This window comes from Macadamia integrifolia, chromosome 14 (assembly GCF_013358625.1).
Source record: "Macadamia integrifolia cultivar HAES 741 chromosome 14, SCU_Mint_v3, whole genome shotgun sequence".
Lineage (NCBI taxonomy): Eukaryota > Viridiplantae > Streptophyta > Magnoliopsida > Proteales > Proteaceae > Macadamia > Macadamia integrifolia.
The window spans coordinates 17113099-17125313 of NC_056570.1; the positions used below are offsets into that span (position 1 = coordinate 17113099).

The following is a 12215-nucleotide window of genomic DNA, read 5'->3' on the forward strand; positions in this document are numbered from 1 at the left end:
TCTTATTGGAACTGTCCATATCTGGTTCATCCCTCAGAATCATATCACAATCCCGATCTGATGAAATAGGATGAATTGAGATGATATTTTGTATATACCTTGAACTGAATACGTGGAGACAATAATTCACCAAGTAAGAGTTCCTCACTTTTCTTTTCCAACAAGAAATAGCTTCTTTTCCAATAAGAAAAAGAGCTCTTTAATAGATAAGAAAACTCCTTCCAAATCATAGACGAGAAAGGGAAATCCAGAAAAAATATGATTTGTCTTTAAAGGGAAAATCCTCTTCTTCAGAAAGGATGAATAGGGAGTCGATACAAAATATCCACATCAAATGCATATGATTCCATTCGCAATCGTGAGATCAAGTTCACATCTAAATTGTGGACCAGATAAGTGTTTGGTACCCTGGGTTAAACAGGTATTTTTTTCATTAAAATAATAAATATTATTATCTAAACATACATATCATGATGAAATTTATGGGAATAATCTACAAGATAAGATATAGATACTTAAATAAAAGAAATGACGACTTATATAATGTGCATGTGCTATAAAAACAAAGGTTAGTAATCTCTGGAAAATGCAGTGATCTTTTCTTTCGCGGGACAAGGTAAGCTCCTCTTCTTTTTGGTTGAGTAAGATTTTGGAGATTTTAGGGGTTTTAGTTTTATCAAAGTAAGAAGGGGTGTAATAGTAATTTTAAGTTGGGTATACATGATTGGGGGCAATTAGGTTTTTTTATTTTCAAAATTAAAATCAATCTAATAGTATTAGGATTTCTGGGTTTAAATGTAATAAACAAAATTCTAGGGGGGAGGACATAATATAGGCAAACGCGAGGGGAGGTTGATGTAAGAAATGATGACTTAACTATCGTGCATGTGCTATAAAAACAAAGGTTAGTATAAAGGACAAAGTTTTCCTTCACCGCTCGGTGATGGAAGAGAGGGTTCTGAAGTGACCCCTCCCCCTCTCTCTCCCTATATATCTCCCCCTATTGTCTCATAGGATATGGTGAACCGATGTCTATTCACCCTAGCCTCAAGCAAACTTGGTCCTAGTATAAATATTTTCTCCTATTCATATATCAATTGCCCTGGCCGTATGCATTGATTCGAGTTCATAACTTTTTTATTTTTTAAGGGTGTGAGGGCCCTCCCCAAAATGGAGAAGACAATATATTAAACAAAGAAGACAATAGAAATTTTACAATACTTCATAAATCCTCAAGAAATATGGAAATCCAAACACCCACATAGAGGTAGCCAACTGCCCACATAGAAATCATGTGGGCCACAACATTTTCCGTTTTAAATATATGACGGAAATAACAAGAAGCAAACTTTTTTTTTTTTTTTGGTGAATAAATAATTCATAACCAAGAAGAACAAAGAAAAGCATACAACCCTCTGAGAGGGGGAAGGAAAAGAAAGAGGCCCAACTTAAGGGGACACATTCCTGATGATGGAACTAGGCAGCTCCCAGGAGTTTACAATATGACAGTTCCTAGGAGTAGGATTACAAATAGAGGAGAGCCTTGAGATCTTTGCTTTAACATCGAAGGAGATGGAACCCCAAATCCTATTTAGAGAGTGAGAGTTGGAGGTCTATTTCCTGTGATTTAACATAGAAGGCATGCTTTCCAACCAGGTCACATGTAGAGTTACCCTGAAAGGTCATGTCCATCCATATCCATTCTCTTTGAAGAGGGGGGATTCTTCTAGAGGTGGGCTAGCATTTAGCAAGAACCATACTCTAGGTGGAGTTGGAGGTAGAGCATGCAAAAACTAGGTGATCCACAGATTTCGGCTCGTTCCCACAGAGGGTGCACATAGGATCAACTGGGATGCTTCATTGAATGAGGAACAATGCGTAGGCAGGGAGTTAGAGAAAGCTCTCCAGACTGTGAAGTTATGCCGCGGAATTGATGAGGGAACCAGATGAGTCTATGCCAAAGAGTGGGCGGGCCATGAATTGTTATAAACTCCCAAGCAGCCTTGGTGGAGTAGGTCTTGGAAGGGGAGGCCATCCAAAGAGTGGAGTCATGTCTTAATCTTTGGGAGGCCGAGATGGGAGGCAAGGTTCTCCAAATGTCCTGAAGCTAGGCAGAGGAGGTGTCTGGAGGAGACCAATAGCCCAAAGAAATAATATCAGCGACGAGGGCAAGCTTGGGCAAGCCAGAGTTGTATATTTCTCTAGCACTAAGGGCATGGAAGAGAACTCATTTGGGATGCCAGGGATCGAGCCAAAGAAAAGTAGAGAGACCATCACCAATATGGACCTAAATGGCCGAGGAGAGCCGAGGGTGGGTGGCTAAGATCTTGCTCCAAGCCCATGAGGCATCAGCTCAGGTCTTCACTGTCCAGAAGGAGTTAGACTTTCACTGATTCGAGTACACCCACTTGACCCATATACTGTCTTTTTTTGGAAATGATCTTCCAGGCCAGCTTGATGATTCCGGTGAAGCAAACTTAAATAAGAGAATTTTAATATTCTCAACTACCATAAGAATTGGGTTCAGAACTTCAGAGTATAAAATTTGAAACTTATACGATCCTACCATCCCCAATATGGCCCATGTGACCTCTTACCCAAAAAAAAATATTGTAGCCAATGTGACCCCAAAAAAATGTGTTGATTTTTTGTAAGAAATACAAAATGTATTGATTATGCTTTTATGAACCTAAGAGAAATGAGACATTACAAAGTCATAAAATTACAGGAATGCAAATCTTGAGATTCTCAAAACTCCCTATTTCTAGAAGCATCTTGTTTCCAATCCATAACATGTTGAATGACTCCAAAACCCGGGGTCCCATAAAACTGCCCCTCGTTAGACTGACCACCACTATGACATGGCTGCATCGACCCACTTGGTTGGACAGGAAGGCCATAAGAAACAGGGGGAGGAGCCCACCATGAACCCTGCTGCCAAGCAGGGCCTCCTGTTTGTTGGCCTTGCCCTTGAGTCATATTCACTGGGGTTTGAAGTGGCTGAAATAGCATTGGATGTTCGGGTGCTAGGGACCCTTTCGGGTGAGATGGGTACTGAGGTAGCCACTGAGATGATACTGAAGCCAAATGCTGTTGACTTACAATGTGCGTATTCGGCTGCTGAAAGCCATGCACCGGCAGTGCTGAAGGGTCAAGTGGTTGCTGTGAAGGGAGTTGTGGCTGCCACTCAGGTATATCATCATCATCATTCCAAGGCTGAACCTCAACCCTAACACCTCTACTTGGTTGCCAATTCACTCTCATTTGCCCAACTGGACGAAATGGAGGCGGTTGAGCCAGTGCATGTATAGGGGTTATGACTGGCCACACTTGGGAGGGATTTGAAGGTCTAACAAAGTCAAATTCAGGCAAGTCATCATCGTCCCCAGCAGCTGCTGGCCCAAAGCCAGGCGGAACATCAGCTATGGGTTCATCATCCAGTGGAGGGGCAGGATTGGTGGGAGGACAAGGAGTGAGTGGTGGCTTAAAGGTAGCATTGACAATAGTATCCTCGTGGTGTCTCCCTAAAGAGTGTCGCACTTTTAAGTTGTGTTTATGGTGCAAGGATGAGTTGGGTGAAATTGTGGATGTTAGAAGAGCCTTTCTCCATACAACAATGCCAATGAGGCCATTTTCTGCAGAATTAAGTGTTCCTGTATGGTCCTTTGATAGGTGCTTTACAAGCATTTCAACTGTTCTTGAGTTAAGTGGGCAGAAATAGAGTTCTACACCAGGAACAGGCTCAGCAAACCCTACTCTCTCACCCACAACATATGAATCCGCCACCTGAAGGAGAAAGACACTTCAGGTCAAAAAAAGGAATGAAAAAAGATACGAGGGGCTTTAAAATAGATTAAACATGTCACAGGCACACCTCGTAAAGGATCTTGTGCCTACTGTCACGGGACCCCTCCTTGCAACAAAATTGAACCACCTGCAGAGGATGGAAGTTTATGAATTTCATAACCTCAGGGATAGATTTAGAATTAGATGACATCAAAAACACATGATGGATCCTAAACATGATGGACGTAGATAAATAAATCAAATCCACCAGCCAACCAATGGAAAACAAGTCAAATTCCATCTCCTAAGCAATTAGACCAGATTCCGCCTGCATCATATTATAAATTGCTCTTTCATACATTCAGATCCCTTCACGTCAGGAGCCCAGATTAACTAATAGGTAAGGTTAGTCAAAGGAGACTACATTAATCTACTATGACTGGATTAGCAGCTCATCAGAAGGTGCTGGGTTGTTTCATATTGGCAAGAGGCTGAGATGTTGGTTTCCCCTTCTTATTCAGTGGGAAGAGGATATTTTATTCTATAAAACAAACTGAAACTCAATTAGGAATCCAAGATCAGCCAATTCTCTTCAAGATTTGGGCTCTTTTAGGGTGAGGGAAATTGTATAGCATGGTCTATATTCCTATAGGAGAGGCCATGGAGAAATTTGCTGGAAATGGACCTTCCTAAAATGATATTTTCTACATTAAAAAATCCAAAAGTTGCACATAAAAAATAGGAGTTAAGAGCAAATGTGTAATCCTAATCAGCAAAACCACATCACATGATAGTGTACCACAACTGTTTGAGCATTTTATCAGTTCTTTCCACTATCCAAATGAAAAGCTTGACCCAAACAAATTTATGCAAGATCCTTCAAGAAAATTGAACCAATTCTACTCTCAAAACAGGCCCTCAAATAATTCCCCCTCCCTCTAAACTTAAAACAGATTCAAAACACTATTGAGTTAAAAGCAGAACTGTCTTCAAGTTGTAAGGCAGATGTTGCAATAGAAAAGATGACGACCCATATTGCAACACCCCCCCCCCTTTTCTTTTTTTAAATAAAGACGAGTAAAAGTAAGAGAGATAAAAATGCTACCATAATTGCACGACTTCGGGACATAGGAAGCTGTTGGAGGAACTTCTCAAATGCATCAAGTCTGACTCTTCCTTTAATCTCAACAAGGCTAGGCCACTCTTCCATAGATGTTTTTTCACCACTGTAAGAAAGAAATCACATCAGCAATCTGAAAGAAGAAAAAAAGGTTCGGCTTCTACTTGTTACCAATCCATGATACACATGAATTCAAAAATATTAAGGCCACCTTTATTTAAATAGAAGGAAACCATAGACTGCTACTAAGGGATTAAGCATAACTAGGAATCATTAAGAAAACTAAAGGTCACAATACTTCTCCCTTGATCATTGTATTAGTTCGATGTAGTTAACAGGCATTACTTTTCCCTAAGTAGCACTTATATCAGGAGAATATGAATTGCAAAACCAATAAAAATGCAAAATGATATGCATGAAATTAGAAGGCAATCAAAGTTCAGACTTCAGACATATGAACATGAAAGAAGACAATAGAAACACCCTACCCCAAAACAAAATAAATATATAACATTATTATCCCAAAGCAGTTCGAGAAAAGTAAATGCAGTCAGTGGACATATCAGCATTCGCGAGTGGAAATATGCTTCCTAGTAACTGCCACTTGATTGTTATAAACAATGAACCATCCACCAAGGGTTATTAGTTATTAATTAGTTCTTACATCATAAGTTTTCTTTTTTCTTTTTTTAACACTCCTGTAAAAATAAATCCATCTACATTTTTTGGGGTTTTTCTCAATTACGAAAATTTTATAAATCCTATCAAGTTAGAACATTGCTAAATCCAAAAGTCCGGTAAAATAATTTTTTGTTTTGATATTCATAAAATTATTTCCATTAAGGAGATTTTAACAGCATTCACGCACTTTAAAATAAATTAACTTTGTCATTACAACTCAAATTTAAGTAATCTTAAACTTGTTGGAAAAACTGGCTTTATGTTATACCTAATACAAAAAGTCCCATGTAAAAATAAAATCATTTGACCAATCAAACTTATTATAGAACAAGAGCATTTCTCTAAATATTGATTTTTTATGATTTAATGTGACTTAGTATTGATATTTTTTATGATTTGATGTGACTAGATGTTGATTTTAATGACTTGATGTGGCTTAATGTTGATTTTTTACAAGGCATATGTAGCTTACCAAATAATGTTAGTAAATAAGGTAAATAAAAAATAACACTCGATGTTAGTAAATAAGGTAAATAAAAAATAACACTCGATCGCCTTGTTCGCCTTAAGGCGGGTGCATTCTCGTCTAAGTGCTTAGACAGCCCTCCAACTCTTCGGTTTGCCCTGGCGCCGTGACAACTATGCTAAGCTCTGAGGCTTTATGGTGATTCAGTGCTAGTACAATCAGCATTATATGATAAATTACTTGGGAAACAAATAGATTCAACTTGAAAAACAAATTACAAAGTAGAAAGTAGATATACACGCTGGTTGCAGATGGATGCTCTATCTGCAACCAGCATGTCTCAATACTTAAGTTATCATTTGACTTAGTTTGCATGCTGGTTGCAGATAGATGTTCTATCCGCTGACGCAAAGGACAAAGACTGTACAAACTACAAAATAAGCCAAATTATAACTTAGACAGACATATATACATAATAAGCATTCAGAGAACTCCCAATTTTGAAATCAGAGCATCAATCTCCTAACGGTTTTGGGTTGGCACTATGGCAGAATGTGATCTAAATAACAAACAGAAAATGGAAATGATTTCAGCCAGACAATCAGCAACAAAAATGTCCCATGTAATGAAAACTGAAATTTCTGAGTTAATCAACTGTAAGAAAATCTGAGTATTGAGAATGTTGAGATTGAAAAATGCACACCTTTTAAAAATGCCAGTGACCGTGATGGTTGAAATATTCAGCTGAAGTAGACCTTCCCAGACATACTCACCCTTAAATGTGTCACCACCAAGAGAAGTCTCCGAGTCAACATGAATGTTATTGGATTTTATACTAATACCCTCGGTCCTTGAGTACTTGGCCTCACTTTCATTGTGATTTGATTTTATGTTACTGCCGGTCCTAGTGTATTTGGCCTCACTTTTATCAAGTTTATATGCAGAAGTATCTACCAAATCTACTGAACCAATATCTGAGGAATCCAGCTTGGAGTCAACACTAGAGGCATTCTTCTCATCTGAGGCAAGTGTAGCCCGGGCAGCATCCCCAGGTGAGTTTTCAAAGGGTGGCTTTGAGGGAAGGGATTCCATGAACTCATCTAAAGAGACTACTTGAGGAAGAAATTCTGCATCTTTAAATTCTTCCATCATCAGCCCTTGCATTGGATCAGTCCCATCATGTGGAAGTGTTGTTAGGTCACTTCGGAGATTATGGTCTTCTGAGTTATTCTGGTATTGTTCATCAAATGCTTCAGATGTTTCAGTTTCAATACCTTTTGACAGAAGTTGAGCAACTTTCTCACTGGTTTTGGACTGAACTTGAGTAAGTGAACTTGCCCCCATGGCAACCTCCACTGAAACACTATCATCATGTTCAAATTCAACTTGAAACTCCCCTTTGTGTGTTTTCCTAACCAAGCGTCTGATATCAACTTCTGAATCTGGCAAAACTACCATCTGTGCAAGCTCCTCTGCTTTGGCTAATCTCCACTGTGAGAGCTCCTTTGAAGCAAGTTCCTCGGCAGTCATAGAACAGAAACGTTCATGGGAAATTTCTCCAGCCATAACTCTTTCTCTTAGTTCTGGGTTATTCTGATCTTTCAAATTAAATAGAAGCGACCTTCCCTTCTCTTTATACTTCTTATTGACACCTCCAAATAATTTGAAGAGGTCAGCTTCAATTTTAAATGCCAAAGTTTCTGGAGAAAATGGTTTTGATTCACCACTATGTACACATATTTCTCCATTTACCAATTTAGGTCTTTTGGCTGAATTACCTTCCATTGGTTTAGCAGACCCGGCATCAAGATCTGATGCCCAGCAGAGTCCATTTCCCTGCAAAAGCTCATCTTTCACTACATTTGCAGAGGCAGGTCCAGCCGGTTGAGGGACTTCATGGGGATGCTTAGGAGCACTTGCAGCCTCACTTGGAGAATTTTTTCCCACGGTTTCTAGTTGCCTTTGTTTCTGAGAAACCAAAGCCAATGAAGCAGCTAATGATTCTCTCAGCTTAGACCTGACTGATTCAAAAGACTCTAATTGGCCTTTAGGAGATGGTTCCATTTGTGCAGTTCGCTTCTTTGACATTGCTAATTGCTGTGACACTGGCTTATTAAATGAAGATTCCACCTGTACACTTCGTTTTTTTGGTAGTGATAATTGCTGCGATCCCAATTTACAGGACATAGATTCTATCTGTACAGTTCGCTTTCTTGGCGCTGAAAAATGCTGCACCTTTGGATTATGGGAGACCATTCCCTTGTTAAATAGTAACAGCCGCTGTGAGCCATTAAAAATGGGTTCCATTGGCCCCATTAGTTTGCCAGGTATTGGCAATGGCTGTGAACCCAAACTGGACAAGGGTTCAAACTGTCCCATCAGCTTGTTTGGCATTGACAACTGCTGTAACCCTGGACTGTTGGACATGGTGAAAACAACCACGAACAACAAAAAATATGCAAATATAAATGCTACACTAATGAGCAACCAATTCAGCACTTAGCATGTTTCCCACAAAAAACAGTGCTTAGTGTTTCCAGCTCTTGACTTCAACAGAACTTCGCAGACCTGTAAGCAGAAGATCCCTTAGTATCCTTTAACACATCATGCCAAATATTTCAGGGAGACAAACTAGCAAAACATATTAGGCTATCTGAGATACTGAGTGCGCTAAAAGATCCAACTGCACCTTATGCAACTAACCTATTATTATTCACTACACATCAGACATGCAGAGATCTGTGTTGAATAAAAAGGCAGTTTCTTAAAATTCCATAACTCTCTTTCATAAAGAACAATGAAATATATTTGATTTATAACTTCTATATCAACTTGCCTAATTACATTAATCCATATGGTCACTTACATGAACAAAATTAACTTATAAGCATAAATCACAGAAGTAACCTATGAGTTATGTTTATAACTCCAAAACACACCAGAAAAAAGAATTCACAGATCAAAACAACTGACACAAGATGATGTGATAGCTAGCAAACAGAGATGAGACTAGGACGTAGAAAACTTCCCTAAATGCATCTCTCAACTTAGAAATTGCATTGAGTATCTCCTATCTAGATAAAACACTAATCTATGTAAGGTTTGTATTCTGCTGATCCAGAATATACCAGAATGTTGGGGTTGGGGTTGGGGTTGGGGTGGGGGTTGGGGGGAGAGATGTTAAACTGTTACACAGTTTTCTCAAATGCATCCAAGTCTTGAAATGAAATTTCCTCTAGTTTCTCTAGGAGATAACAAACACACCATTCGGTGCTAACATGGAAGTTTCCGGACAGATGGCTACGAAGCCTTAAAATTTGCCACAACATAAGAAAGCAGAATCCACATTTCTAAATGAAATCCATGAAATGGATTCAACTGTGACTCTTGAACCCTTTGAAAAGAAAACTCCACGAAAGAGTTTACACTTAGGTTAGAAGTTTTTGATTCGTTACATTTGCCTCCCCCCCCCCCCCAAGGCAGAAAGGAAATTGTCAACAACAACAACAACAACATTCAAAACATTATCCCAACTTAATGGGGTCGGCAACATGAAGATTCCAAGCAAGGACGAACGCGAGGATCAATGCAAAAAGATTAACATGTTATGGCTAAATATAATAAATGTCAGCTGTCAACCTGACGCACAACTACAAATCAACCACAAGCTTATAACAACAAACTATAATAAGGTACCGCTTGTCGACCTGACGTACCATATAGATCAGTCATAGAAAGAAAATTGTCAGTAAAAAAAATATAAAAATACATGACATAGTGAACACTTATAAAAGTACAGGGTTTTTAATCATCTATTAGGAGTGAATCAGCAAGATAAGGATTTTACATGGCAAAAGTACTGATTCAGGTAGAAATACTGACTCTGATGTCTTGATCCAATTTCCCATTGTTTTTGTTCTTCATTATATTGGAAGTTAACCCATCCATTGTTACAATTATCAGGTTACCAATAAGTCCGTAGGCATTAAGACAATGTTACCTGGACATTTCAGATTATGAGCTGTAACTGTGTCCGATTGCATGTAAGCCGATGAGAAAACAAGAAATAGAAAAGCTACTCAGACTATTGCCTTTGCCTTGTCCAGAGAACATCAAACTATTGTAAACCACATGACATACTATATTCACATTCAATTACTTTGTAAACATATTCTTTAGGAGTTGTATGCCCTAATATGTTGGCTAGCTTTAAACAATGGGTTTATTATTGTCATTGAAAATTGAATGACCGAAACATAGATAAAAGCCATGAATCCCAATAGACATAGAAGGGACGAAACAGTTAGAGAGAGACGGAGAAAGTTGAGTCAGTTAACTCGGAAATGAAGATTAATAAAATTTCCTCTCCAATATAAACACCATTCAAAACTTAACTGCTCCAATTTGTTTTTATATATACTACAAAGTAGATCCAAAGTGTTGAGTCACCTTTCCAATTCCAACCTGCTCAAATATAGAATAATAAAACATCTAACTAAATCCCAATAAGTTTTCAGTCTCCCACTTTCATTCATGTTAATCAAGTTTTATAGGAAATCACTCTGCAAACAATAGTTTAATGGAAATTGCCTCAATCAACAATGGATGTTAAGCATTTCCTCAAGAATATCTCTAATAAGTCTTCAAGGGTTACTCTATTGTAGCTGTCACGTTGACAAGGCACCCGAAGGTGGTGGCCAGGTGCCAAGGGGACCTAGGCACATGGTTCAAAATTTCGGTCAAGTGGACCAAAATCACAGAACTATTTCAGTTTCATAAGAAATCAAAACGAAAGGAATAGAGATATTGACTGTTTACCACATTTCAGCAAAATGCGAAATGGTGCAATGAAGGTATATAAACCTTCATTTAGACATGATTTCTCCCAGTTTTCCCCATTTCAACCAAAATCTACCGAAGTCTTAGAAAGCCCCAACTTTTTGCCAAAAACCTACCAATCTCTGCTGAATCAAGGTTTGGAGGTAGATCCTGGAGCACCCTCTTCAAAATTTGGGTAGAAACAAAATATATAAAGGTAATGGAAGAAAGAAAAGAAGGCTATAAAGAAGGATGCTAGTTGAATCAATGGAAATGTATATAACAGCCACGATTCATTTGTAAGAAAAGATGGACACTTTCTGGAGGAACAAACTCAGTTGATTCACAAAGAGAAGTAATCATGAGATTCAAATAAAGACGGGAAGTAGAGGAGGGAAGAGAGGGTGCAGATCCACTTCGTACTTCATTTCACGCAAGTCCATTACTTTCTTCCACTTAACAAACAAAACAATCAGTCGATCAATCGTCCCAAACACCTCTAGAAAGATAAAACCCTACGAGTGGAAAACCATCACAAAACCCTACATTCAACAATCATGAAAAAGGAAAAGAGATGGATTTGTAGTAAAATCAATTCTTCGGTGTAAACATCCTCATCTCTTCAATTTTCCTAATCTACAAGTTCATGGCAATCAAACTAACACGCAAACACGATTACTCAGAAGCAGAAAAGCAACGAGCGACTTAGAATAAACAGATAGATGCACCAAAATTTCATAGAACGGCCAGGATTTTAAGAGAAAAAATTCGAAACTTAGGGCAACAGATAACAAAAAGAACAGAAAACAATACAGGTAAACTAACGGATAAGACACTGTAAAGGAAAATTTACCTCTACAGCGATGGCGATAAGAGAACGTAGAAGAAACACACTGTATGGAGTTGCAGAGGCTAGGGAGAGAATCAGATTTCAAAGCCACCACACCGCAGCGAAGAGCTAAGAGTCTCAAAACTAACTACTTTGTGTTCATGTCTTGTGTGAGAAACGTCTAATTTTGCTGAAAAGGGAGGGCAGACAGAAGTCGGGCAAGGATCTAATTAGTTAATGGCTTAATGCCCCTCATAAACACAAAATTATTGAACTGCCCTTTCTTCGGACTGTGACCAACTCGGTTACTCGAGGTCTGGGTGAGTGGTGTGTGGCTAATGAGTTCGATGGTGTATTTGACACATCAGCAGTCGCATAAAGATATTTTAATGGGAAAATTACATGGTTACCTATTTTTGGGTTTCTTTACAAAATTACCCACAAAAAGTTTTGGTTAACAAAAATACTCAAAATTAAGTTTGAGTTTACAAAACTACCCACCCAAAGTTTTAATT

At 38.5% G+C, this 12215-nt stretch overlaps 1 protein-coding gene across 1 annotated transcript; it reads right to left on the reverse strand.

The window, feature by feature from the left end:
- Positions 1–2622: 2622 nt before the first annotated feature.
- On the reverse strand, positions 2623–11902 carry LOC122062088 (death-inducer obliterator 1-like). Its single transcript, XM_042625729.1, has 5 exons — positions 11725–11902; positions 6757–8621; positions 4892–5012; positions 3875–3934; positions 2623–3786 (listed from the first exon to the last, which is right to left on the reverse strand). Exons 2-5 carry the CDS (start codon positions 8478–8480, stop codon positions 2749–2751), a joined length of 2943 nt encoding a protein of 980 aa, XP_042481663.1. The 5' UTR covers positions 8481–8621; positions 11725–11902; the 3' UTR covers positions 2623–2748.
- Positions 11903–12215: the final 313 nt, after the last annotated feature.